Source organism: Diabrotica undecimpunctata, chromosome 3 (assembly GCF_040954645.1).
Source record: "Diabrotica undecimpunctata isolate CICGRU chromosome 3, icDiaUnde3, whole genome shotgun sequence".
Taxonomy (NCBI): domain Eukaryota; kingdom Metazoa; phylum Arthropoda; class Insecta; order Coleoptera; family Chrysomelidae; genus Diabrotica; species Diabrotica undecimpunctata.
The window spans coordinates 7517302-7541998 of NC_092805.1; the positions used below are offsets into that span (position 1 = coordinate 7517302).

At 31.5% G+C, this 24697-nt stretch overlaps 2 protein-coding genes across 2 annotated transcripts; both read left to right on the forward strand.

The window, feature by feature from the left end:
* The first annotated feature begins 1850 nt into the window (after positions 1-1850).
* Positions 1851-9173, forward strand: LOC140435473 (fatty acid-binding protein, liver-like). The gene is made up of 4 exons (XM_072524206.1): positions 1851-2110; positions 5668-5831; positions 7405-7494; positions 9059-9173. Exons 1-4 carry the CDS (start codon positions 2044-2046, stop codon positions 9107-9109), a joined length of 372 nt encoding a protein of 123 aa, XP_072380307.1. The 5' UTR covers positions 1851-2043; the 3' UTR covers positions 9110-9173.
* A 5931-nt stretch (positions 9174-15104) lies between these two features.
* Positions 15105-24396, forward strand: LOC140435474 (fatty acid-binding protein 1, liver-like). The gene is made up of 4 exons (XM_072524207.1): positions 15105-15255; positions 18061-18215; positions 21381-21470; positions 24231-24396. The coding sequence occupies exons 1-4, from the start codon at positions 15189-15191 to the stop codon at positions 24282-24284; spliced, it is 366 nt and encodes a 121-aa protein (XP_072380308.1). The 5' UTR covers positions 15105-15188; the 3' UTR covers positions 24285-24396.
* The last annotated feature ends 301 nt before the right edge of the window (positions 24397-24697 follow it).

Here is a 24697-nt window from a genome sequence, read left to right on the forward strand (position 1 = left end):
AAAATTTCAGTCCCGATTTCATTGACCATTTTTCTAATGCAGAAATAGTATCTTGTAAGGTTTGTTTAATTAGTTTTATGTTTCTTCCTTTACAATAAAAAAATTATGAGATCAACTACGTATAGCGTACTCTTTACTGGTGGAGTATCATTTTCCATAATACTGTTAATAGCAATAAGAAAAAGAGTAACACTAATCGATGATCCTTGAGGAGTAATTTAAATTTTGTGTATTTTAGTATATTTTATTTTGTGACATTGACGATTTATGTGATTTCAGTAAATTTTAAATTATTATTGTTATTTTTCTGTCTTTTTGTAAGCCTTTTTCATTCAATTGTACAACTTTTACTGATAATAAAGCATATTTCTATTCTATTCTATTCTATTTTATTCTATTCTATTCTATTCTATTCTATTCTATTCTATTCTATTCTATTCTATTCTATTCTATTCTATTCTATTCTATTCTATTCTATTCTATTCTATTCTATTCTATTCTATTCTATTCTATTCTATTCTATTCTATTCTATTCTATTCTATTCTATTCTATTCTATTCTATTCTATTCTATTCTATTCTATTCTATTCTATTCTATTCTATTCTATTCTATTCTATTCTATTCTATTCTATTCTATTCTATTCTATTCTATTCTATTCTATTCTATTCTATTCTATTCTATTCTATTCTATTCTATTCTATTCTATTCTATTCTATTCTATTCTATTCTATTCTATTCTATTCTATTCTATTCTATTCTATTCTATTCTATTCTATTCTATTCTATTCTATTCTATTCTATTCTATTCTATTCTATTCTATTCTATTCTATTCTATTCTATTCTATTCTATTCTATTCTATTCTATTCTATTCTATTCTATTCTATTCTATTCTATTCTATTCTATTCTATTCTATTCTATTCTATTCTATTCTATTCTATTCTATTCTATTCTATTCTATTCTATTCTATTCTATTCTATTCTATTCTATTCTATTCTATTCTATTCTATTCTATTCTATTCTATTCTATTATATTCTATTCTATATATATCTTCATTCTCTTTGCCTTTATTCTTCCTCCTTGAACAGCTCTTAGATCGTTAATTTGTCAATCAGTTCATGGCAGATAAACAACGTGTAATTAAACGATTGTTAATCAAATTCACCATGATTCCGGATACAAGCTGCACAAACAAGACCGATTAAAAAAATCTTATGAGGTCGTTCAAAAAGTAAGAACTTGCTGCTAATTTAGACCTTGATTGTAGTATTACGAATTTAAAATTTCCGTCTCTCACGTATTCTTTGTTTTGGGTGAAGAGTGAGTTTTGCGGTGATTTTTTATTGTGGATCTTATTTTGATTCTTTAATTCCTAAATTATTGCACACGCGTTATTGTATTGTACAAACGTTATCGACTTTAAATGACCACCATTGTTCTTTTCCGCAATAAAGTACTTAGGCACGTTACAAATTAGAGTATCTACATCTAAAATACACCTTGGCATTTTCAGGAAAACAACATGAACAGATTTTCACAAAATTATGAATAATTATTAACAATATAGGGTGTTAGCACCAATTTTCTAGGCATGAAATAAATCAATCTATTTCCTAGGACTTTTTGCTCCTTAATCTTAGTTCTTACTGAACTGTAAAATGTAATAATGTAATGACACCAATTAATAATTTAAAGATACGCCTTATCAATTCGAATACATTGTTTTACCCGTATTTGCTGATATAAACACTGCGACTTTTGAAATTTCTCGATAAAGCAATCCAAGTATTCAATTAAATCAAAATTAAACATTAATTTAATGACAAATTGCACCTGCAACAGCACCTGAGTACTTAAATGATGATTATATCACAAATAGCCACAAATTACCTGGACTCGTATCTAAATATTATACTTTCGATAATACACCTGTATCTTAGATAATATTTTGTATTTATATCGAGCATTTATTGGTTAGGATATCAGTTAATTTTTGAATTTTCGAAATCAAGACTCATCCGAACTAGCACCTATTCAAAATGGTTCTCTCTGGAAAATACAGTGTAATTGGAGAAGAAAATTTCGTTCAATCGCTTAAAGACTATGGTAAGTTTATTTAGTGTTACTTTTAATATTAAACCGTTTTCTTTTCAAATACTTTTTATTGTTTTCGAAATATTATAAGTCATCATATTTATTTGTAACATTTTCATTTTTTTACTCTACAACCAAGTCTTTCTGTTTTATAATATCTTAAACAACTTACATTTTTTTGTATTTTTTTTTAATTTGCATATCGAATTTTGTCCCCCATTAATGTTTTTTTGTTTCGTTTTATTTTTGACCTAATTTTGACACATTTGAAAAGTTTTTGCAATTCCCATTTTGCATATAATTCTTTAAATTTATTATATTCTGCATGTATATAGGCGTAGTGTATTCTTCATGCATATAATATGTTTCATCAGTTCACTAGGACCAATATGCAAAAAATGTGAATAATAAACGCATAATTATGAACTAAATTACTTAAAAATATGCATTAAATATGCATTGTTGATGCACTGAAGATGTTTTAGATATTCTATATTCGTTGCTATGATCATAGTGTCGTCTGCACATCTTAAATTGTTAAATAATTTTCCGTTAACGGTAACTCCCGCTTTGATATTATTGATCGTGTTTTTTGGAAAATTTCTTCAGAATATAAGTTAAACAAAACTGGTGATAAAACACATCCCTGTCTAACTCCTCTATAGATCTTCATTTCTTTTGAGTGTTGCTCATTAATTTGAACTATGGCACTTATTTATGATTTTACTGTCAATGCGCTTGTTCATAAGTATTGATATTAGTTTTTCATGTCTTACTTTATGGAAAGCGGTTTCGTGTCAAAGCGCAAGTGTAGATCAACGTTTACATCCCGACATCGCTGAATCAATATGTTGATGGCAAATAGTCCTTCTCGAGTACCCATTTCATTTCGGAACCCGAACTGCGTCTCGTTAATATCCTCCTCCAGATTTTCGTATATTCTCTTACGTATTACTTTCAGCAGTACTTTTAAAGTATGACTTATCAGGCTCAGTGTTCGATAATCAGAGCACTCTTTTGCTGCTTGTTTTTTAAAAATGGTTATAAATGCTGACTTCAGCCACTCTTGTGGTATTATTCCCGTATCGTACACCGTGTTGAATAAATCTGCCAATACTTCCAAGTTATCCTCTTCTTCTACTTTATTGTCTTTGGAGTTTTTGATAGCATATTTGAGTTCATCTATCTTCTTGGACTTCTGTCTCTCTTAAGGATTTACTTCTTGTATTTTCTGCATTTCACCTCTTTCATCTTGGAAATGTTCTCTAACGTAATCCTCCCATCGTCCTAATTTCTCTGGTAAATCTATTGGTAGTACTCCTTTTTGTCTTTTATGTGTCCTTGCTGTCTATTTTAACCTATTCCAGTCCCTTCTCCTATTTTTTTGTGCATATTTCTCATATCATGTTTTGTTTTTAGTTATTCTATCTCTTTACATTGTTTCATCAAATAGATTTCCTTAGTTGTTTTAATATTTTCCTTACTTATTCGTTGTATTTCTTTATACTTCTGTAAATCTTTTTCTTTATATTTTCCTTCTTTTGTCCATCTGTAATAGTACTTCTTCTGTCATCCACTGTTTTTTAGCCCCTGACCTATGTTGTATCAAACTTTCTTAAGCTGGTTTCAATAATGTGTTTTTTATATTATACCACTTTTTATTTACGTCCATAATTTGTTTGTTGTCAGTAAGTGTTTTTTGCATATTAACATTCACATTATTTTCTAATTCGTTTTTTATTTCTTCGTTTTTTAGCATTCTTACGTTAATTTTTGGTTGTTGTTTTCTGAGTTCTGAGTTTAATATAATCTAAATACTGAACGTATTGTCGCCAATTCTTTTCAACGCCTACTCCGAAGAGGTCCTGGAAAAAGCTCTTGAGGGTGAAACAGCTGGGATAAAGGTAAATGGAGTTCCCATTAACAACATTAGATATGCGGACGACACTGTGATTCTAGCTGAAAACATTGAAGATCTTCAGAGACTGGTGACCAGAATAGCAGAGTATGGAAAAGAGTATGGTCTAACAATGAATGTCAAGAAGACGAAATTTATGAGAATATCGAAAACTCAAAGAAATAACGAGAATCTTCTAATAAACGAAACCAACGTCGAACAAGTGGACAAATATGCATACCTGGGAACAATGATTAACTCCACAAATGATTACAATCAGGAGATAAAAATAAGAATAGAAAAGGCTAGAGCAAATTTCAACAAAATGAGAAGAGTTCTATGTACCAGGGATTTAAAACTGGAACTAAGAGTTAGGTTGGCGAGGTGCTATGTTTTTTTGACCTTATTTTATGGAATGGAATCTTGGACCTTGAATGCTACATCAATGAAAAAACTGGAATCATTTGAGCTGTGGGTGTACAGAAGAATTCTGAAAATATCATGGACAGAACATGTCACAAACAAAGAGGTTCTGAGAAGGATGAACAAAGAAATGGAAATTTTAAATTCAATAAAAACAAAAAAATTGGAATATCTCGGACATATTACACGTGGAGAGAAATACACCTTGCTCCAACTGATCATGCAGGGAAAGATCCAAGGAAAGAGAAGCATAGGGAGGCGTAGAATGTCATGGCTGCGCAACCTGAGAGAGTGGTACGGAGGTACATCAAATGAACTTTTCAGAGCAGCCGTCTCAAAAGTTCGAATAGCTATGATGATTGCCGACCTCCGCCGCGGAGATGGCACTTGAAGAAGAAGAAATACTGAACAATCCTGTAAAGAAACCTTGGTCTTTCAGTCAACTTGTACAGACCTTCAAACCTTTTCTGCAAAAGCTTCAGTGATACCCGACAACCTTCTTAACCAATGTAAGTGGTTTACTTAGTCTTAGTCACTCTTTAGAGCTGCGGTGATTAAAATTATGATAGCCAATATAATAGCAAACGTTCAGCAACGAACATGGCACGAAGAAAAGACTGAGATAAGGCTGGTCCTAGTGCACTATATTTTGATAGTCCTGCATTTACGTTCTTCATGACATACTTTTTTAACAGCTTAAAGGAAAACATCAAGGAAAACATATCTTCTCTTATAGTTTTTAAATTTTTGGCTGTAAAGAAATCGGCCTGTAGGATGATACGGTATTTGGGTATTTTTCAGATCTAAGAATAATTATAACATCTTCACTTTCCGTATATTTGGAACACACCTTGATCTTCACAAGACATTGATAAGATGTGAGTTTTACTATATTGTTCATAGATAGTTGTTTTAGGATTTTCTTGATAATTAAAAGAAATTTGAGTTAGTTTATGAGATTGATATTTTCCTTAATTTGATTGGCTTCTTAATTTAAAATAAATCATTGAATTTCTTTGTTAACTTTGATATCGTCTTCATTTCGCTGAAATATTTCTTCTAGATATTTGACTTTATTGGTCTTCTCTTTGCTCAACTTTTATCTTTATTCAAGATTTTGTAAGAATGATTTTTACAGTCTTCTTTTTGTACAGAATAAAAGTTCTAATTCTATTAAGGTAATAATTATTACCTTAAGTTCAAGGAATAAGTTTAGCCATTTAATAATGTTTAATATAACATATTTTAGGTGTACCAGAAGAATTAATCAAAGGCAGCGGCCAGTTCTCTGTTGAATTCAAACAAGACGGTAACAAATATACAATTACTGAATTAGCCCAAAACACTACCAGAGTTGCATCATTTACTATTGGAGAGGAATTTGAAGAAGATTTTTTTGGTCGCAAAATTAAGGTAATATATCATCTATTTGTACGATACGATATTATTTAACACATTGAACTTCTTTGGTTATTAACAAATTTCTTGTTGTGCTTAACCTTATTTTAACCATTGTTCATCAATTTTATTTTTATTTAATCTTAATAAACTTACATGCTGCAAAAATTACAAAATCGAGGAATGAGAATAATTCTTAAAACAAATCACTGTAGTCCTATTGGGACAATGTTTAATGCTCTAAATTGATTCTCTGTTGAAAATAGAATATTTCATTTCATCATGATTTTCTTCTTAAAAATTGTAAATGGCTTATCACCTGAATATTGTTAAGAATTTAATTCTTTCAATAAAAATATTCATTCTTGTAATACCTATCTACCTACTTTGTAATACTTATTGTAATAAAACAATGAAGGGCAACACGACCAACAGCCCAAGATTTATAGCCCAAGACGATGCAGGACAATTGCTCACAGACGACGAGGAGCTAAACCGCCAATGGAGAAAGTATTTTGAGCAACTCCTAAATACAGAAAAACCCACAACGACAGGACAACAAAATCAGTACCAGTTAGCTGAACCTAAAATACCAGGGCCCACACTAGCTGAAGTAAAGTCCGCAATTTCGTCCCTAAAAAACCATAAAGCCCCAGGCCCAGAGACATACAGACGGAACTACTAAAAAAAGGGGAAGAAAAGCTCCACCATATATCATCGTATAAGAGTAGCTTGGGAAAGAGAAGAAATACTGAAACACTGGCATGAAAGCCATATAGTACCTATCCACAAGAAGGGAGACAAACAAATATGTCGGAACTATAGAGGAATATCGTTAATCAATACAACGTACAAAATTATATCCATAATACTGTCTAGAAGGCTAACTCCATACGTAGAGGAAACAATAGGCGACTACCAAAGCGGATTCAGACCGGGAAGGTCGACCATAGACCAGATATTCGTCCTACGCCAGGTGTTGGAAAAAAACTTGGAATTCAACTGCGATGTACACCAAATCTTCGTGGACTTTAAACAAGCTTACGATTCTGTTAGCAGAGAAGCATTGTGGGAGACTATGGTAGAAATGGGAGTACCTGGAAAGCTGGTACGATTAGCACAGGTAAGCACAAAGAATGCTTCCGCACGGATCAGAATTGGCAGCACCACGTCGGAGAAATTCTTCATTGACACCGGGCTTAGAAAAGGAGATCCTCTCGCCACCCTGCTATTTAATTTTGCGCTTGGAACAAATTGCTCTTTTTTAAAAGCTTTATTCTCCAGTATTTCTTAACTTTCTTCAACGTTAAGTCAAACAGCCACAGTCTTCTGTTGGTTTTAAATGGTTATAAGATATTTCTTGGACTCGAACTTTTTCAGAACATATAATGTTTATTTTTTTATTTCTTGTTTTATATCCAATTTTCATTTTCACTTGCTTTATCGCCTCATCCACTATGAGATTTAATATATTATTATCTAAAGTAATTGTCTAGAAAATACAGACAACATAACTAATTGCAGTTTAATATAAAAAAAAATATTTTATTAGAAATAAAAAGTTAATAATAAACAACTTTTTTTACAGAGCATCGCAAAACTTGATGGAGATGTCCTTGTAATCACCAATGGAGACCATTCTAGGACTTTCAACTTCACTAGCAATGGTTTGGAAATTGTAAGTAAAAATTTGGTTTATAGTTAGGACGGTAGGCTTATTTAGTAAGCTTATATTTTACCCACACAAAAATTAATATTTGATTGAAATATATTATTCCTTTTTTCTATCGGTCGCTTAAATGAGTTTTAAACGATTTTTGAAACGGAGCAACATATATCCTTACTCTATAATACATAAAAACGTGGTCCAAGGACTGATCTCCAAATTATTTATTAGTAACATTCGATTCTAGTAGTTTAATGTAAGTGATTTGTGGATATTTTTTGTTCCAGATCAAAAACAGATCTGGATGCCCCATTACTCCTCTATGTTAGGATCAGTATTGATTTTCTGAAATATTAAATGTTCACGTAGTTTGGCTTTTAAGGTCCGAAGTCTTATTGATCTGCCGACATTTATATTTTTCATATATTTACCTCTTTCCTGTTCTTCTTCTTCGCGCGCCATATCAGAATTATCCGACGTTGGTGATCACCATTGCGAAGGCTTCTCGATCTTCTGCATTATGGAATAATTGTCCTGCATTTGATATCTGAGTTCATTCACGAATTTTTTTTAACCAAGAAACTTGTTTTCTTCCTACACCTCTACTGTCCTCTATTTTGCCTTTAAGGATCAGTTGTAATATTTTATATCGACTTTCCCTTACTATATGTCCCAGATTAGACATTTTTCGATGTTTAACAGTCTTTATCAGTTCTCTATCTTTGTTGACGATCCTTAGTACTTCTTCGTTAGTTTTCCTTGCTGTTCAAGGTATCTTCAGCATTCGTCTATGAACCCACATTTTTAATGCTTCAACTTTGTTCATGATCGATACATTTAGCGTCCACACTTCTGCACTATACAAAAGTACGGACCTTAATAGCCCTTAACCATTCTTTGTCTCAGTTCTAAACTAAGATGATTATTGCAAAGAAAATTTATTTCTATGTCTGGATCTAGTTGGTCTGTTATCACAGTTCCCAAATATGTTATTTTGTGAACTTTCTCAACTTGGACTTCGTTTAATTGAATGCATTGCATCGGGATGTGGGTCACGACTAAACACTAAAAATTTGGTTTTGTTTGAGTTTATTTTATTGCCCATTTCTTCTCCTACCCCGTAACGGGATACAATCAAGCAGAATTTGGAGACCTTCAATATTATCTGACAGAATTACTGTATCGTCTACATATCTAATCACATTAAGTAGTTCCCCGTTAGTTTTTATTCCATATGGTTGTCTCTCAAGTGCTTTTTTAAATAACTGGTCCCAGTAAACATTGAACAATGTTGGCGACAAAATGCAACCTTGTCTGACTCCTCGTTGTATGGAGATTTCATCGTTTTCATCACCTAATTTTTAATATAGTCAAATTAAACAATTTTTGAACTTAACCCATGTTTTGCCACAGTCATATTAATAATATTACAGTTATTGACTAGCAGACACATACTTACACCTGTTATATTTTAGTAAAAATGATTTCATTATCTAACTAAAGGTAACAGTAAAAAGCGGTATGGATATTTCTGCTAAAATACTCTTAGTATAATATTTTTTTTTTTCATTTCCAGGTCCATAAATCACCTAAAGGCTCATCAAAACTCATTTTCAAGAAAGACTAGATGATAAAATAAACTTAGAAGAATATGTAACTTTAATGTATGTAATATAGTATTTATATTATAATTTTTTATTTTATTTTACTTCCTTTACCTCTACGAGGGTGGTGTTATGGAGAATCCCGGGAGTAGGAGTGGTAAACTTTTTGCTTTTTTAGGTCCCAAAATTGACATTCTCAACAAAATTCAGCTTGTTCGTATGATTTTTATAGGTTCAATGGCATTTTGGTCTCTGGTTCTTTGGTTTTTAGAAAAACGAAATGAAACTGAAAAGGAAACTTAATAAGACTATTACCCGGGATAATTTGATAATTTTGCCTGACGATAACACCGTGGATTGACTACCAAAAAAAGCTACATGCAGAGGAAGAAGAAACGACACTAGAACCGGAAACATCAGAAATTACCACGAATGAACAACTTAATATAAATGTACAGAACGTTCGGAAAATACTTGAAAACCTGAAGAACAGAAAAGCAGTAGGTAAAGACGGGATACCAAACGAGTAATTGAAATATTGTGGAGCAGCAATGACAGAACAATTAACAACAATAATTAATAAAATTATAAAACACAATAAAATACAGGAAGAATAAAGAGATATAAACTTGTTAAATACTACGCTAAAACTTACAACTAAAATTTTAAAAGTGCTAATAAATCAGAGGATAAGTTTAGCGGATGAACAACGGGGTTTTCGTAGTGGAAGATAGTGGACAGATGGAATATTCGTTTTAAAGCAAATTACTGAGAAATCCCTAGAGTATATTAGACCAGCACTTCTGTGTCTGATTGACCTAAAGTAAGACTGAAAGATGTAATCCATCTTCTGTATAATAGAGAAGCACCCCTAAATATTATAAAAACTATCGAAAACATCTACCAAAACAACAAAATGGAAGTCACAATAGATAGACAACTTACAGGACCTATAGAAATAGGAATTAAGCGCCATGCTTTTCAATTTGATCATGGATGAAATTATCAAAAGCGTTAACAAAGAAAGAGGATACAGAACGGGAAACAAAGAAATCAAAATACGACGCCATATTGATAGCCCAAGATGAAGATAATCTTTAAAGACTGGTGTCTTAAGTTTAAGATAAGAGCAAAAGAATTTAATATGACAATCTCATCTCAGAAAACTAAAACAATAGTAGTCAGCAAAGAACCAACCAGATATAAAATAGAAATTTATGGCATCAGTTTTGAACAATTAATGAAAATAAAATACCTGGGAATTACACTGTCTAACTATGGAGACCTGGACAAAGAAGTGAGATATCAAGTACAAAAAGCAAATAGAATGGCAGGATGCCTTAATAACACTGTATGGTGAAACAGACACATTAACACTTAGATGAAATCAAGAATTTATAAAGCCAGTGTAAGACCAATAATGACATATGCCTCAGAAACAAGACCCGACACAGCCACAACGCAAAGGCTACTGGAAACAGCAGAGATGAGAGTACTGAGAAGAATTACAGGAAATACGCTGAGAGATCGAAAGAAAAGTGAAGAGATTAGAGGAAAATGTTACGTACATTGTATAAATAAACGGACACAAAATAGAAAAAAAGAATGGAATAACCACATAAGCAGAATGAAGAAAATCCGTGTCGTCAAAATAGCAAGAGATAAGTCACCAATCGGCAGAAGAAGTATCAGATGACCGCACAAAAGATGGAATGACAACCTTCCTTAACTGATATTGACCTAATTCATAAGTTGAGAGACAAGAGTGATAAGACAAGAGATATCTCTGAAATGTATTCTTTTTCTCTATTATATGGATAAACCCAAGATCAAAAAAAGGTTTGCTAGATATATGTCGGCTTCTTCTTCTTCTTCAAGTGCCCTGTCCGTTGCGAACGTTGCCTATCAACATGGCAATTCTGATCTTGTTTGCGGCGCTTCTGAATAGTGCGACCGATGTGAGCCCGAACCACTTCAGCAGATTTCGGAGCCACGAACGTCTTCTCCTGCCTGGCCCTCGCTTACTGTCTATTTTCCCCTGGACAATCAATTACAGTAGACGGTACTTATCGTGTCTCAATATGTGGCCTAGATATTCAAGCTTTCTTTGTTTGATTGTGCTCACGGCATATGTCGGCTAGGGAGGCGAATGATATTGGTAATAATTACATTGATATGAATTTTATACGACTATATTATTTATAATTTCCAATACTGAATAGTAAAAAATAGTGCATTAATTAATCATAAATAGATTATATCAGCATTCCATATCAAAACGAATACCCAATTAATAATTAAATCAATATTCTGATTATATTTATGGTTTAAAAATGAAAACAAATTAAATATTGAGCAACTAGAGAAAAGACAATATAATTGGTCTATTGACTATAAAGATTCAATGTGAATAAATAGGAATTATGCACAATGGAACGGAAATAATTTCTACAATAGTTTTTGAAAAATAAACGCATAATTTTGTATTTTTAAAACGCAAACCAAATTTATCGAATAATTAATCCTCCCTGTTTAATAATAATGACAATCCAGACATGGCAGTAAAAGATTTTATCAATATACTTGAGCAGATAGAACTACTTTATTTTAAGAGAGTTAGTTCATTTGATTATAATTCACTTTGTCTATAGCGATAGAGTTGTAATGATATCATACAATCCATCATATCCAACCATGAATAGTTTATACTGCAGAGGAAGGTAAAAAGGAAGAAACTTCTCGTCCGATAACAAACTGAAAATAACAAACAAATCCTTTAAACACAAAAATATTCACAAATAGACATGAAGTCCCTAAGGATTGAGATCTATAATAGACAATATCGCACTCTTAGTGCAAGACTGCAGTAACTCAAAATTTTATGAAAATGAAGTAATCATGGAATTCGATTGTAAACATGCATATCTATCCCTTGTAAAACTTTAGTAACTTTCAAATGCTTAACCAGCTAAATATTACAACAACAGTTTAACTATTTTAGTTTTTTACATAAGTTCCGTGCAAAACTGTTGTAATCCTAATGTAACACAGTTACAACAGTTTTGCACGGAACATTGTAATGGTTTTGATAACAAGCAATGAAAGGCAAGAAAAAAGTAAAATATTTGTTATTTTAATATCTATATCTGTGATGTTTAATTTTAATATACAGCGTGCCTACGTAATCCATTAACGGCCGAGACAATAAACAAAGATTTACGAGATTTACATAAAATGTGTGCGATGTCGTTTGACCATTTATTTATTAGATTGGATTAAAAACACATAAATTAAGACTAATTATTTACAGCCAAGAAGTATTTTTTCTTGTATAAGGAAAGACAGTTATCTTAAAATATATATACGTATCTTATATACGAGAAGAGGACAACAACTAACAGAAAATGTGTCTACACTCTTTACAATTTTTCTCCGTGCAAAAGTGTTGTAACTTTAAACTTCTAATACTAAATGTGTAGTGATTAACAATTTTCTCCGTGCAAAAGTGTTGTTATAACTTTGAAATTCCTAATTTTTTAGCATTAATCTTATTTCATTTAAATTTCTATTTTTGGTTAATGTAATGTAGGCTGAAAAGCATGCAAAATCATAATTAAATGTTAATTTTTCTTAAAACTTGTGTCTTATTTCACCGATATTAGCACGAAAATAAACAAAATCGTCTTTATCTCGAAACTTACTTATTCTGACTTACTGCAGTCTTGCATTGATTATAAACCACCCACCCATTGTGGGAAGATCACCTCAAGAGCGGCGGTCGTAGAGAATCAAAAGACCTCAGAGAACCTGGAGGACGCTACGGCCGTACGACATCGATAAATTATATAAAGTATCTTGGTGCGCCTCCTACCTATATTATAGGTAGGAGGGGTCGTACTCGTACTATTGTTGCCTGATTTTTTTTCTTCAATATCGTTTTCCTTTGAACTTTGAGTATCTCTTTGATCTCTTTGGTTTAGACTGTTGGTTTTTTTTTCTATTTCTATCGATTCTTTCATTTCACGTTTTCTTTTAATTTCCATGTTAGCCAGCCATTTCGTCCTTTGGTTCAGGTTTATGGTATGTCCTGTATTTGAAACATATTGTGCAAGCGACGACGTTTTTTTCTCTCCTTTTGATGACATTTCGGTGTTCTTTTCGATGATTTTCTAACGATATTTTTATTTTTGAGAATGGTAAAATAGTTGAGAGTTTTCTTTCAGTATTAAATATCGTTTTTTTTTCTTCTTCTTCCTACTTTATAAATAGGCTTAATGCCTGTTTTACTTCGGTTTTTAGCCTCAATTGACGTTGTCTGACCATCTTTTCCATGGTCGTCCCAATGATCTTCTTCCATTTAGCGATTTGTCTCTTGCTATTCGTACTATTCTATTTTCTGTCATTTTTTCGCGTTTATTTCCTCTATACCATATCTCGCTCGTATATCCTCACTTCTTACTCTGTCTCTTAGAGTTTGGTTTGTTATTTTTCGTAAGACTTTCATTTCTTTTGTTTCCAGTAGTCTTTGTGTTTTCGCCGTATCTGCTCTTGTTTCCGCTGTATACGTCATTATCGGTCTTATTGTTGATTTATATATTCTGGTTTTCGTTTCCGTTGTGAGGTATTTGTAAACCTCCAGATTGTGTTGTTGAGACATCCTGCTGCTGTGTTTGCCATGTTCACTTGTTTTTGTACTTCTTCTTCCACTTTTCCGTAGCTTGACAGTTTTATTCCCAAGTATTCAGTTTCCATCACTTGTTCTATTATTTTGTTATTTACGACTAGTTTACATCGTCTCGGTTCCGCTGATATCACTATCGCTTTAGTTTTCTCTGTTGAGATCTTCATGTGGTATATGAGCGCCGTATCTTCGAATTCTTTAATTATTCTTTGTAGGTCATTTTCATTTTCGGCTGTTATTATGGCGTCGTCGGCGTAGCATATTATCCTTATTTCCTTTTCTCCCATTCTATATCCTCTTCCTTTTTTAACTTTCTTTATGATTTCATCCATTATCAGATAAAATATTAATGGGCTTAGCGAATCTCCTTGTCTAATGCCAGTTTCATATTTGATAGGTTGCGATAGTTTTCCTTTACATCTTACCGTAACTATGTTATCTTTCGATAATATCCTTTCGATTTTGTTATTTCTTAGAACTCTCCCTATTTTCTCTGTTGTCCCCTTTACAGATATGGTTTTTGCAACCAGCTTTTCATTTTCTATTGGGTTCTTAATTCTTCTTTAAGCATTCTGAGCCTTGTCGATGATATGTGTTGAAAAGCCATTTTTTAACGCAGTTTTCACATTATGCATTTCGTCATTTTAACGTCCTTGTAATCTTGTAATCAGGGTTTTAATAACTGAATGTAAATGTGTAGAAGGGTGATTGCGAATCAGGGTGAAGATAAATGTCGGTATGTGTGGGTTTTCAGTATACTCCACCAAAAATGTACCTGACTTGACAATAGCAAGTACGACCTTGCCAAAACTTCGACAAAATTATGGTTTTTCTCAAAACCAAAATTATTCAACGTGGAGCTAAGTGCAAAAGATCTTTATCAAATATGTTTAAATTGTTATGTGGATCAACTGCAAAGAACCCAGTCAAGACAAAAATAAGGAGTGTGAAATAATTGCCACAAGTGAAAAATGTAGTAATTAAAACGAATCGGAAAAAACGCCATCAAACATTGTAAGTAAAACTGAGATTAACGTAAGATATGAAGATGGTACAAAGAGATTGGAAAGGACAAAAAAATAGAAATAAGTAGATAAAAATGGAGGAGACCTATACTTATAATGGGAATAGATTATTTTATCGATTTGCTTTAATAATTTTGTAGATTTGTTCTTTAGTATTATTTTTTCAATAATGTACTTTGTTTTGACTTTAACTTACATTTTAAAAAGGACTATCATAAGTAAATAATATTTATTAAATTCAACAGATGCAGGGTAATAAAAAATTATCTTCGTATCAAATTTTATTGTTGTTGACATTGATTGGATTATATATTATATAGTAGCCATTGCACTTTTCGTTTGTGCAAAAAGTTACATCTAAAGACTATAAGCTCACGTCAACTTATACTTTTAAAAATGATTCCTCCTGGTAGATACACTGTTATTGACGAGGATAATTTCCAGAATTATATTAAAGCTATAGGTAAGTGAATTATGTTTCCTATTTTTTGCCTAATAAACAATAAGTTTATATAGAAATTTTTTTAAATAATAATCTATGAATAATTAAGATGGTTAGCTCATATAGAATTGAATTTAAGGGATTCTTCTTCCTTTGTCCTATCCGTTTCGGACGTTGGCTATTAACGAGGCTATTTTGACTTTGTTTACGGCTGTTAAGGGATTGCTAGTTTCAAATGCAGTGGCGAGAATTTCTCGGAATAGTTATATCTACCGAAGCAGTGAAATTCCACAAAATACTTATGGTTTACAATAGTTTAAATTGTTAAAGATAGGTACAACATAGACACAGTGTATTAAAAAATATTATTAGATTATATTTGGCAACATTTTTGGGTATTTGAAATAACACGTATTACAATATTATTACTCATTTATAAAGATTTTTTTAACTTTAAAACCATTAATAGTAATATTACCAAAATGAGCAATGTATGTATGTACAGCGATACCAGGCCCTTTAGGCTCATTGCTTGTTGGATAATTTCCATCGTTTTCTGTTCTTGGCTATCACTTCCAATCTCTGATTCCCATCTCGCTGACATCTTCCATCACTACATCTCTCCATTTATTTCTTGGTCTTCCTTTCTTTTTTGCCCTCATGTACTCTCCAAGCAATATTCTTGACTAGTCTATTACCTTGCATTCTTTCTAGACGTCCTAGCCATTCTAGTCTACGTTTTTTCACCACTTTTGTTATTGTAGAGTTAGCATACAATTGATATACTTCTGCATTAGTTCGTCTTCTCCATTCTCCAACTACTACTTTTTCACCAAACATTCTGCAAAGTATTTTTCTTTCCCATGCTTCCAATCTGTTCTGTATGGTTTTCTTCATAGTCCTTGTCTCGGCAGCGTATAGCATTTTGAGTCTTATTATATTTTGTATACTTTTATTTTTGTATTACGAGATATATCTTTGGCCTTAATTATTTTGTTCATGGCTCCAGCTCACCTGTTGCTCTTGCTGAGTCTCAGGTTGATTTCAGTTTCTTCCTTACATGTCTGATCAATAAGAGTATCTTAGTACATATATTTATCCACCTTCTCGAATTCTACAACTGATCCATCCTCCACCACCAATTTAAAGGATCCCCTGGTGTTTATTCCTTTTTTGCTCGAGATTTTCATGTACTTGGACTTATTAATATTAACTTTCAGTCCCATTTTAGAAAATTCCCGAATCAGTCTTTTTGCTATTCTTACCAGTTCTTTTCCATTTCTTGCAATAAGAACCACATCATCAGCGTATGCTAAGCATTGTTGCTCTGTGTATAAAATAGTGCTGGACTGCTGGACCTATTTATTCCACTAACCCTTACAATTTTTTCTAGAACTATATTGAATAGCAATGTAGATAATGGCTCTCCTTAGCGAACACCTTTTTTCACTTAGAATTGTTCTGATACTGTACCCTTGCATTTTACAGCATAAATGATTTATCTAATAGTTATTTTTACCAATCTTCCTATTTTTTCTTGCACTTAAGTAGAATTCTTTTAGCGTTTCTATTAATTTGTTTCTGTCTATTGTATCGTAGGCGTTGTATTTCCTTGCTTATCTTTTACATTCATCATTCTTCCCTGATACTCAGTTTTAATGTATTTTATCTCTTTGTAAAAATTTCTTAATTCATTTTTCTTGTAATTTTCTTCAATATGCTTGCATACTTTATCCATATATTTCGTTTCCGCGCCCTTAGAATTTTCTTCATTGTTCGGCATACCTTTCTAGGTCGTCTTGTTTTTGCGATCGCAAATTTTTAATCTCAAATCTGATCTTTTTTAACTCTATTGTATATTCATCATCGAACGTCATATTTTCTGACAGCTCGACGATATATCGGTGAAGTAGTGCAAGCGGTTTTACATCACTGCCTACAAACCATTCCGAATACGATCTTTCAACAAGGTAACGCAATACCTCATATTGCTCGTCAACCCATGGTGTTCATACAAGAATTTGGTATAGAGACTTTTTAGTGGATATCAAGTTCAGCTGATTTTTCACCCATTAAACATGTGTGGGATATGGTAAATCGAAACCTAAAGCGATTGCTACGTCCTCCAGCAAATTTAGAAGATGTATGGCATGCCATAAGGGGAATCTGGATGAGTATTCCACAATATGATTTAGACCACTTAATTCTATCAATGCCTCATAGAGTTTATACAAAATCAAGGAGGGGCCACTGATTATTAATTTTTTGACGAAAATGACGTTGCGAATTTGTTTATAATGTGATCAAATCATAAGAATATTATAATATATCCTTCCGTAAATAAATATTAAAAAAAAAATATTTTCCTTCTAAGTGTTACACTTTTTTTTTGGTCATCAACTCAGTATATATCAAGTTTTTCTTTTTTATTTGTTTGTAGGTTATTTTTATTTTTTTTAATAGTATATGCTGTTGGTGTTGGTGCTAATAGAGAAGTTAATAAAGCATCATATAATAATAGATATTCTCACGCTAAAATACTAAAAATTTCTTCTCCAGAATGAACGGATAAAACAAAAATAAGAACACCAGTATAGTAAAATCAGAATATCGTTTAGGAATATTACAAGTATGTCATGTAAGAAAATAAAGTTAGTGGCTACTCTTAAAAGAAGAATCCAGATTTCTCTCTGCTTCAAAAACGAAGTTCAGATAAGTGATCGAAACAAATTGTAGGATTTGTAGTACAAAATCAATTCTCTTTTAGTGAACTTATGATTTTTAATATATAAACTATCTTTTTAATAAATTGTAAACGGTTTGTAGGCTTTAATGGCAACTATGTAAAATATACAATCGAATTTCGTCAAGATGGAGATAAGGTCAGAATGAATGAATTTTTTGGGGATAAATCTCTTGTAAGCGAATTTACCATAGGTGTAGAATTTGAAGAAATGAGTATCATTGGGAAAAAAGTTAAGGTAAGTTTTTATAATCATTTATAACTTTTTTTTGATTTATTTACGCTGTAACTACAAGGTTAGTAGCGACCTAAAAAATATAATACAGGTAAAGTTAGAAAAAATTACAAATAATTGATAAAGTCCTGAGTCTTTAAGATAACTTATTGTGTTTTTAATGTTTATATTTCTTCCTAAGGCTTCCTTTATATTATTTGGGATAGTGTGCTTCTTTCTTGCTGCTTCATATGTTTTGCACTGAGTTAGTATGTGAGTCACGGCGAGTGTTACTTGACAATTTTCACACATTTTCGGAACAGTTCGCGTAAAGAGGTGTTTATGTGTAAAGTTACTGTGTCCTAGTCGCAAACGTGTTATTCTCACTTGGTCCTGTCTATTCGCTGTAAGTTGGAGCCCGGTTTCACTAATGGTTTGATTTCCTTGAGTTTATTTTGTGAAGCATTCCACTTATTTTGCCACGCATTTAACACTTTATATTTTATTTCTGACTTGAAGTCATCTGAAGAAACCTCATTAATAAGAATGGAGTCCTGGCTAAAGGATGATAAGCGGGCTAGTTCATCTGCTTCTTCATTTCCTTGTATACCTGAATGTGATGGAACAAACATAAATTCAACAGTGATCTTGTTATTATTTAGAATCTCTATTTCTGATTGGATATGTGAGGCAATTGGATTATTGGTATATAAACGTTTGATTGTATGAAGTGTGCTTAGTGAGTCGGTTATTATGAGAGACGGGGACTGTTTCGACTTTTTTATGTGGATAAGTGCTTGTAATACTGCAAACAACTCTGCAGTGTATGACGAAGTAATGGGATTGAATTAAAATTTTAAGGATGTATTGGTGAGGATGGCTGGACCAACACCGTTTGAAGATTTGGATGCGTCAGTGTATATCTTATAGTGATTTTTATAAGTTTCCATTTCTATTAAGAATGATTGTTTGATCAGGTCTGTTACAGTCTCACTTTCTTTATATATACTAAGGTTAGTATTAATCTTGGGAATTGGTGTTAACCAAGGTGGAGAAGTTAGAAAATTTGTTGGGAGAATTTCAGGAAATTCAAGATGTAGGTCATGAAGGTTTCTTTTAACTCTTTCGTAAAATGGTGGATCTAGTCTTGTTGTATAGCAAGTGTTTTGAAATCGATTTGTGAACGTATTGGTATAAGTAAGGTGTTCTTTACTACTAGTTATTTTAGAAGCATATGAGAGAGAAAGGTATTTGCATCGTAAACTTAGGGGTGGTTGTCCTGTTAAGCATTGTAAACTTTCAACTGGTGCCGTTCGAAACGCACCTGTAGCTATTCGTAGAGCTGTGTTTTGAACAGTTTCTAAGGTCTTCAATACTGATGAATAAACTATCGCACCATAGTCGAGTTTGGATCTAACTAAAGATTTATATACATATAATAGTGTATTTTGATCTGTTCCCCAGTTTTTGCTGGAAATAGTTTTCATAAAATTTAATCCTGCTTGGCATGATTTTTTAAGTTCTTCTGTATGTTTTTCCAGAAGAGCTTTTGGTCTAAAACCATACCTAAAAATCTGATATTATTTGTGAAACTGTGGGTTTGCCTATATAGCTTCAGATGTGGAGTTATGAGTAGTTATGTTTTCGTGTGAATAAAATACATTTAGTTTTTGTCGGTGAAAATTGTAATCCAATAGTCCTAGACCATGATTCTAACTGGTTGATTGTTTGTTGTAAATGTTTTTGAATAGATGTAGAGTTTTTTCCTTTGGCAAGTAAAACTAAGCCATCAGCGTATAATCTTCCTTTAACAATCGGTGAGCATTGTTGAAGTATCTCGTTTATGGCTAGCTGACAACAAAGGTAAAAATATATAATAAACTATGTGTATAAGATGGAAGGCAACCGTATATACGTATTTATGACTATTGGTCGTCTTCAGTAAGGTGCAGTCAAGTTAGAAATGGGGCATGTTAACTTGGAAAAGGCTCACTACTGGAGCAATGCTACAAATTTGTGGCAATATTGTTAGAAGACTCCGAGGTTTCCAGAGGAACAACTAACATATACACGGAGAACGCTAAGCTACCTGAGGAAAGGAATGCCAAATGTTAAGAACGTTTTAAACAACAAAAAAAAGATTAATACGAGTTAATAGTAAAATATAGGTAGAAGGTATCGGCATAGCTTGCATGCAAGATGAAAGGCAACCGTATATACTTATTTCTGACTATTGGTCGTCTTTGTGGCAATAATGTAAGAAGACTTAGAGATTTTACATGAGGAAAGTAATGCTAAACGTTTAGAATTACTAACAAAGTAATTAAAAACTAATCCCATACTGATATTTTGCTATTTGATATTTGACAAATTTACTTAATCGTTCTAATGGTATTAGGAAGAATACTCTATATCCTGGGTTAATAAGTGATATATATCTCTATAGTTTGTGCACTAGTACATTTTAGCACAATTTTTGTGCATGGTTATAATTACACTTTTTTTTCCAGGGGTGGGTACTTCCTCCTTTTTCTTGACTTACTTTCGTTATTATTTATGACACTCTTTAAACTCTTGGTTGACAATAATTTTTTATATTTTTTAATTCCTAAAATATATGCCTATTTCAGGACATTGGCATAATGGTCCATTTTGGCTTTTATGGACTTCTTCTGTGGGTAGTTCTTCTTTTTATTCTTCTTCGTTTTTCCCACAATAGTTTGTATACTTTGAGTAATTAAATTTTAAATTATTTCCCACATTGTGTCAACATTATTTTGATTTTTTACGTATCTCAAACTGGTTTGCAGTGCTGCTTGGTACCCATTTATTTTTAAGCATATTGTCGCCGTGTTCTATTTTGGAATCTGTTCTGGTTTATTGTTCTTTTGTTTAAAAACTCTTTGTCTGAATTTGACCTTACTAGAAAATTATCACTGCGTCAATGCTCTTCTAACATCGATAATGTTACTGTCACGTCTTGCGTTAATCGGGATTATGCTCAATCTGATTTCTCGTTACCTCATCATTGGAATCCTAGCTGTGAATATAAATATTTTTATGATCGAACAACATTAATTTAATAAAAAAAATTATTGGATGTATCAAAATTTCTTTTCTTAATTCCTTTTTGCAGCTACTTATTCTTAATTTGATTTTTATTTTTGATATTTATTTATTTGATTGCAGAGCAAAGCCATTCTCTTCGAAGACGTTCTTATAATGAGAAGTGATGATCGCACCATAATATACAACTTTAAACCAACAGGAGGAGAAATCGTAATTATTTTTTTTTATATTACCAATAATAAATTATTGTTAATGTCGTTTAGTACTTTTAAAACAGAGGTTATAAAAAGGATAATTAATACAAAGAATACAAATAAAGTTTTCCCGTTCTTATTATACCGACTTTTGCATTCTAAATGCCGTCTATAAGTATAATTCGTTCTAGCAGGGTGCTGGCAAGAACGACTGTATCTTCGGCATATCTTATATATTAAATGTTTTGCTATTAATTATGGTTCTTATTACCTTTTGTGAAATATCCTCAAACAGATTTTTTAATTTTCATGTTAAGTTTAATTATTAAAATAGAAGCTTGGAAATAACTTGGATTTAGTTCGATGCCAAATACGTGAAACATTATAAAAACATAATATTACACAATACATGGATTTACAATATAGGCGAGCGGTTTACCCCTATAAGCAGAGCATCAACCGACTAAAATTCTTTTTGCATTTCTAATGAAACCTTTTTTATTCGATTCTATATATTTTTCCAAGATGAAATGTATTTTTTTTTAATTTTTACAAGTGGGCCGGTAATTGTTATTAACAAATAACTTATACAAAAAATTAATTTCACCGAATTGTTTCCGAATCAATTTTTTTAGGTGTATCTCATCAAAATAAACACTTTTTCTCTCTTGATAATTTTTCGAAAAATGCTTCCTTTTCGAGTTATTTGCATTTTTTTGTTGAAAAAATGCCTTAATTAGTGATTTTTGTGATTTTTTTTCTAAAAAACTACTAAATGAATTGCAATTCTACAAATAGCTTTATAATATTTAAACCGTCGAGTACAAGTTAGAATATTTTGACAATGATAAATGGTTTCTATCTCGCTAAAAACGTGGACCCAAATATTTCGAATATGCCTTTCGAGAGTATCCCGCTAAGCGTGTATAGCGGTTGAGCTGCTGTAGGCGCTCGAATCTTTTCGACTTTTTTAATAATGTAATATGTATATATATATATATGAAAAATAAGTTTAAAAAATATCATGAATCTATAAATGAATTAAGATATAATACTGCATTAAAAAAATGCATCTAATGAAAAATTACCACCTTCGAAACCAGCATTATTACAACATTACTTAAGAGCAAAGTGGCAAATAAATCAATGGATTCAAGCAAAAAACAATATTATTTCATCTCTTGATCCATTAACCCATGGTTGGACAATGGAAAATAATTGTTTCGATTTTAATTATTTTGAAGGCGAAACTAGTTTAGATATGTTACAAAAGTATTTCTGCTCATGTACCGGAAAATGTTCTACGAAAAATTGTAATTGTATTTCCTATAATTTAGAATGCTGCGCAGTATGTGCATGTACACCAGAGAATTGTAAAAATGTTAAAGACGACTCTATTGAAGACAATGAAATGGAAATCCTGTTGCTGTTGACGAAAATTTTCAAATTATTGACAATGAAAACGATGTATAATTAATATAATATTTTAATTTTATTATATTTTTCAATGAAAATTAATTATATATTGCTTAATGTATTTCACTGTAATAAAACATTCAATAATATAGTCACCACGTATATTAAAAGAAAAATTACATTATTATAGCATTGTAAAAAATTAATTTTAATTGTTTTAATTATAATATGTCTATATAAAAATAATTAGAAATATCTTTTTTTTAATAAATTGTACGTAATATTTGTATTGAATTAATTTTTTAAATTTAAACAAATATTTCTACGCGCCGCACGCCTATATCGCCGCAACCGCTGTACACACTTAGCGGTAGACTGCGAGAAAGGCATATTCGAAATATTTGGGTCTACGTTTTTAGCAAGATAGAAAAAAATTATCCTTGTCAAAATATTCTAACTTGTACTCGACGGTTTAAAGATTATAAAGCTATTTGTAGAATTGCAATTCATTTAGTAGTTTTTTAGAAAAAAAATCCCAAAAATCACTAATTAAGGCATTTTTTCAACAAAAAAATGCAAATAACTCGAAAGGGAAGCATTTTTCGAAAAATTATCAAGAAAGAAAAAGTGTTTATTTTGATGAGATACACCTAAAAAAATTGATTTCAAAGCAATTCGGTGAAATTGATTTATTGTATAAGTTATTTGTTAATAACAATTGCTGGCCCACTTGTAAAAATTAAAAAAAAATACATTTCATCTTGGAAAAATATATAGAATCGAATAAAAAAGGTTTGGTGCATTAGAAATGCAAAAAGAATTTTAGTCGGTATATTCTGTTTCTAAGCTTCTTTTGGGGGGTAAACCGTTCGCCTAATAGAAAAGGCATGAACGTAGCCTTGTATATTCCTATTCATTATACAAGCACCTATCATCTTTTCTTAGGACTATCTCCTCTGTAAATATTGTGCGATAATCCATAAAGCAGACGCTAAGTCCTATTTTCATTATAGAAGAATCAAAAAAAATTGATTAAGGAAAATATCATGCCTTATAAATAAGGATATTCCCCAAAAAGTCTAAAGACTTCGTTCAAAGCTGATTTCTGTAGGAGACAATAGGACTTCATATTTTATATTTAGATGTTCTTGAGGGATTGGTATGTATATAAAAATGTTGATAAAAGTATAATTTAATCAATTTTTTATATGGTATACATCCAACTCCCGGGAACTATCCCTTTTTAAGTTTAAACAATTTTACTTCTTATCTCTCATCTCATGACATGCGTTAAAGGTAGTAGAATAATAATAATAGAGTTATCTCAATTATATAGTAATATTATGGTCTTAATTTTTAGATCCACATAGCACCCAATGCTTTTGGAAAGCTCATATTTAAGAAGGACAAATAAATAACCTGCTGGATAATGGAACACAAAGTCATTTAAATAGGAAGTTTTATTCATATATCATGTTTAAATAATATCAAATGTACTCAGATATAATAATAAAATAAACATTTCACTTTCATTGTTACAACAATTTGTCACCTTATACTTATGCCACAAAGACAAAGCTGATAACATCTCTCAACTATGCAGAGAGATAGAAGAATATGGCTGTCGAAATGAACCGAGTACGTTCAAACTGAATAATTTCTGAAATTTGTTGGAAAATAAATTGTATTAAACAAAACATGATTAATAGTATTTACACTAAAATTTATTTTACTATATACTGATCCCTCTGATCCCCCTATATAGGTTACTACGGGTACAATTAAGGAAATCCGTGATACAATAAAAGCAACTAGTTTTCTAAATTG

Bases quoted from the DNA above. Each gene is read 5' to 3' on its own strand.
- LOC140435474 (XM_072524207.1), top strand. From the start codon at position 15,189: ATGATTCCTCCTGGTAGATACACTGTTATTGACGAGGATAATTTCCAG. The intron at 18,216-21,380 runs GTAAGTTTTTAT...ATTTGATTGCAG, and splicing joins TCATTGGGAAAAAAGTTAAG to AGCAAAGCCATTCTCTTCGA. The intron at 21,471-24,230 runs GTAATTATTTTT...CTTAATTTTTAG, and splicing joins AACCAACAGGAGGAGAAATC to ATCCACATAGCACCCAATGC.
- LOC140435473 (XM_072524206.1), top strand. From the start codon at position 2,044: ATGGTTCTCTCTGGAAAATACAGTGTAATTGGAGAAGAAAATTTCGTT. The intron at 2,111-5,667 runs GTAAGTTTATTT...AACATATTTTAG, and splicing joins TCAATCGCTTAAAGACTATG to GTGTACCAGAAGAATTAATC. The intron at 7,495-9,058 runs GTAAGTAAAAAT...TTTCATTTCCAG, and splicing joins CTAGCAATGGTTTGGAAATT to GTCCATAAATCACCTAAAGG.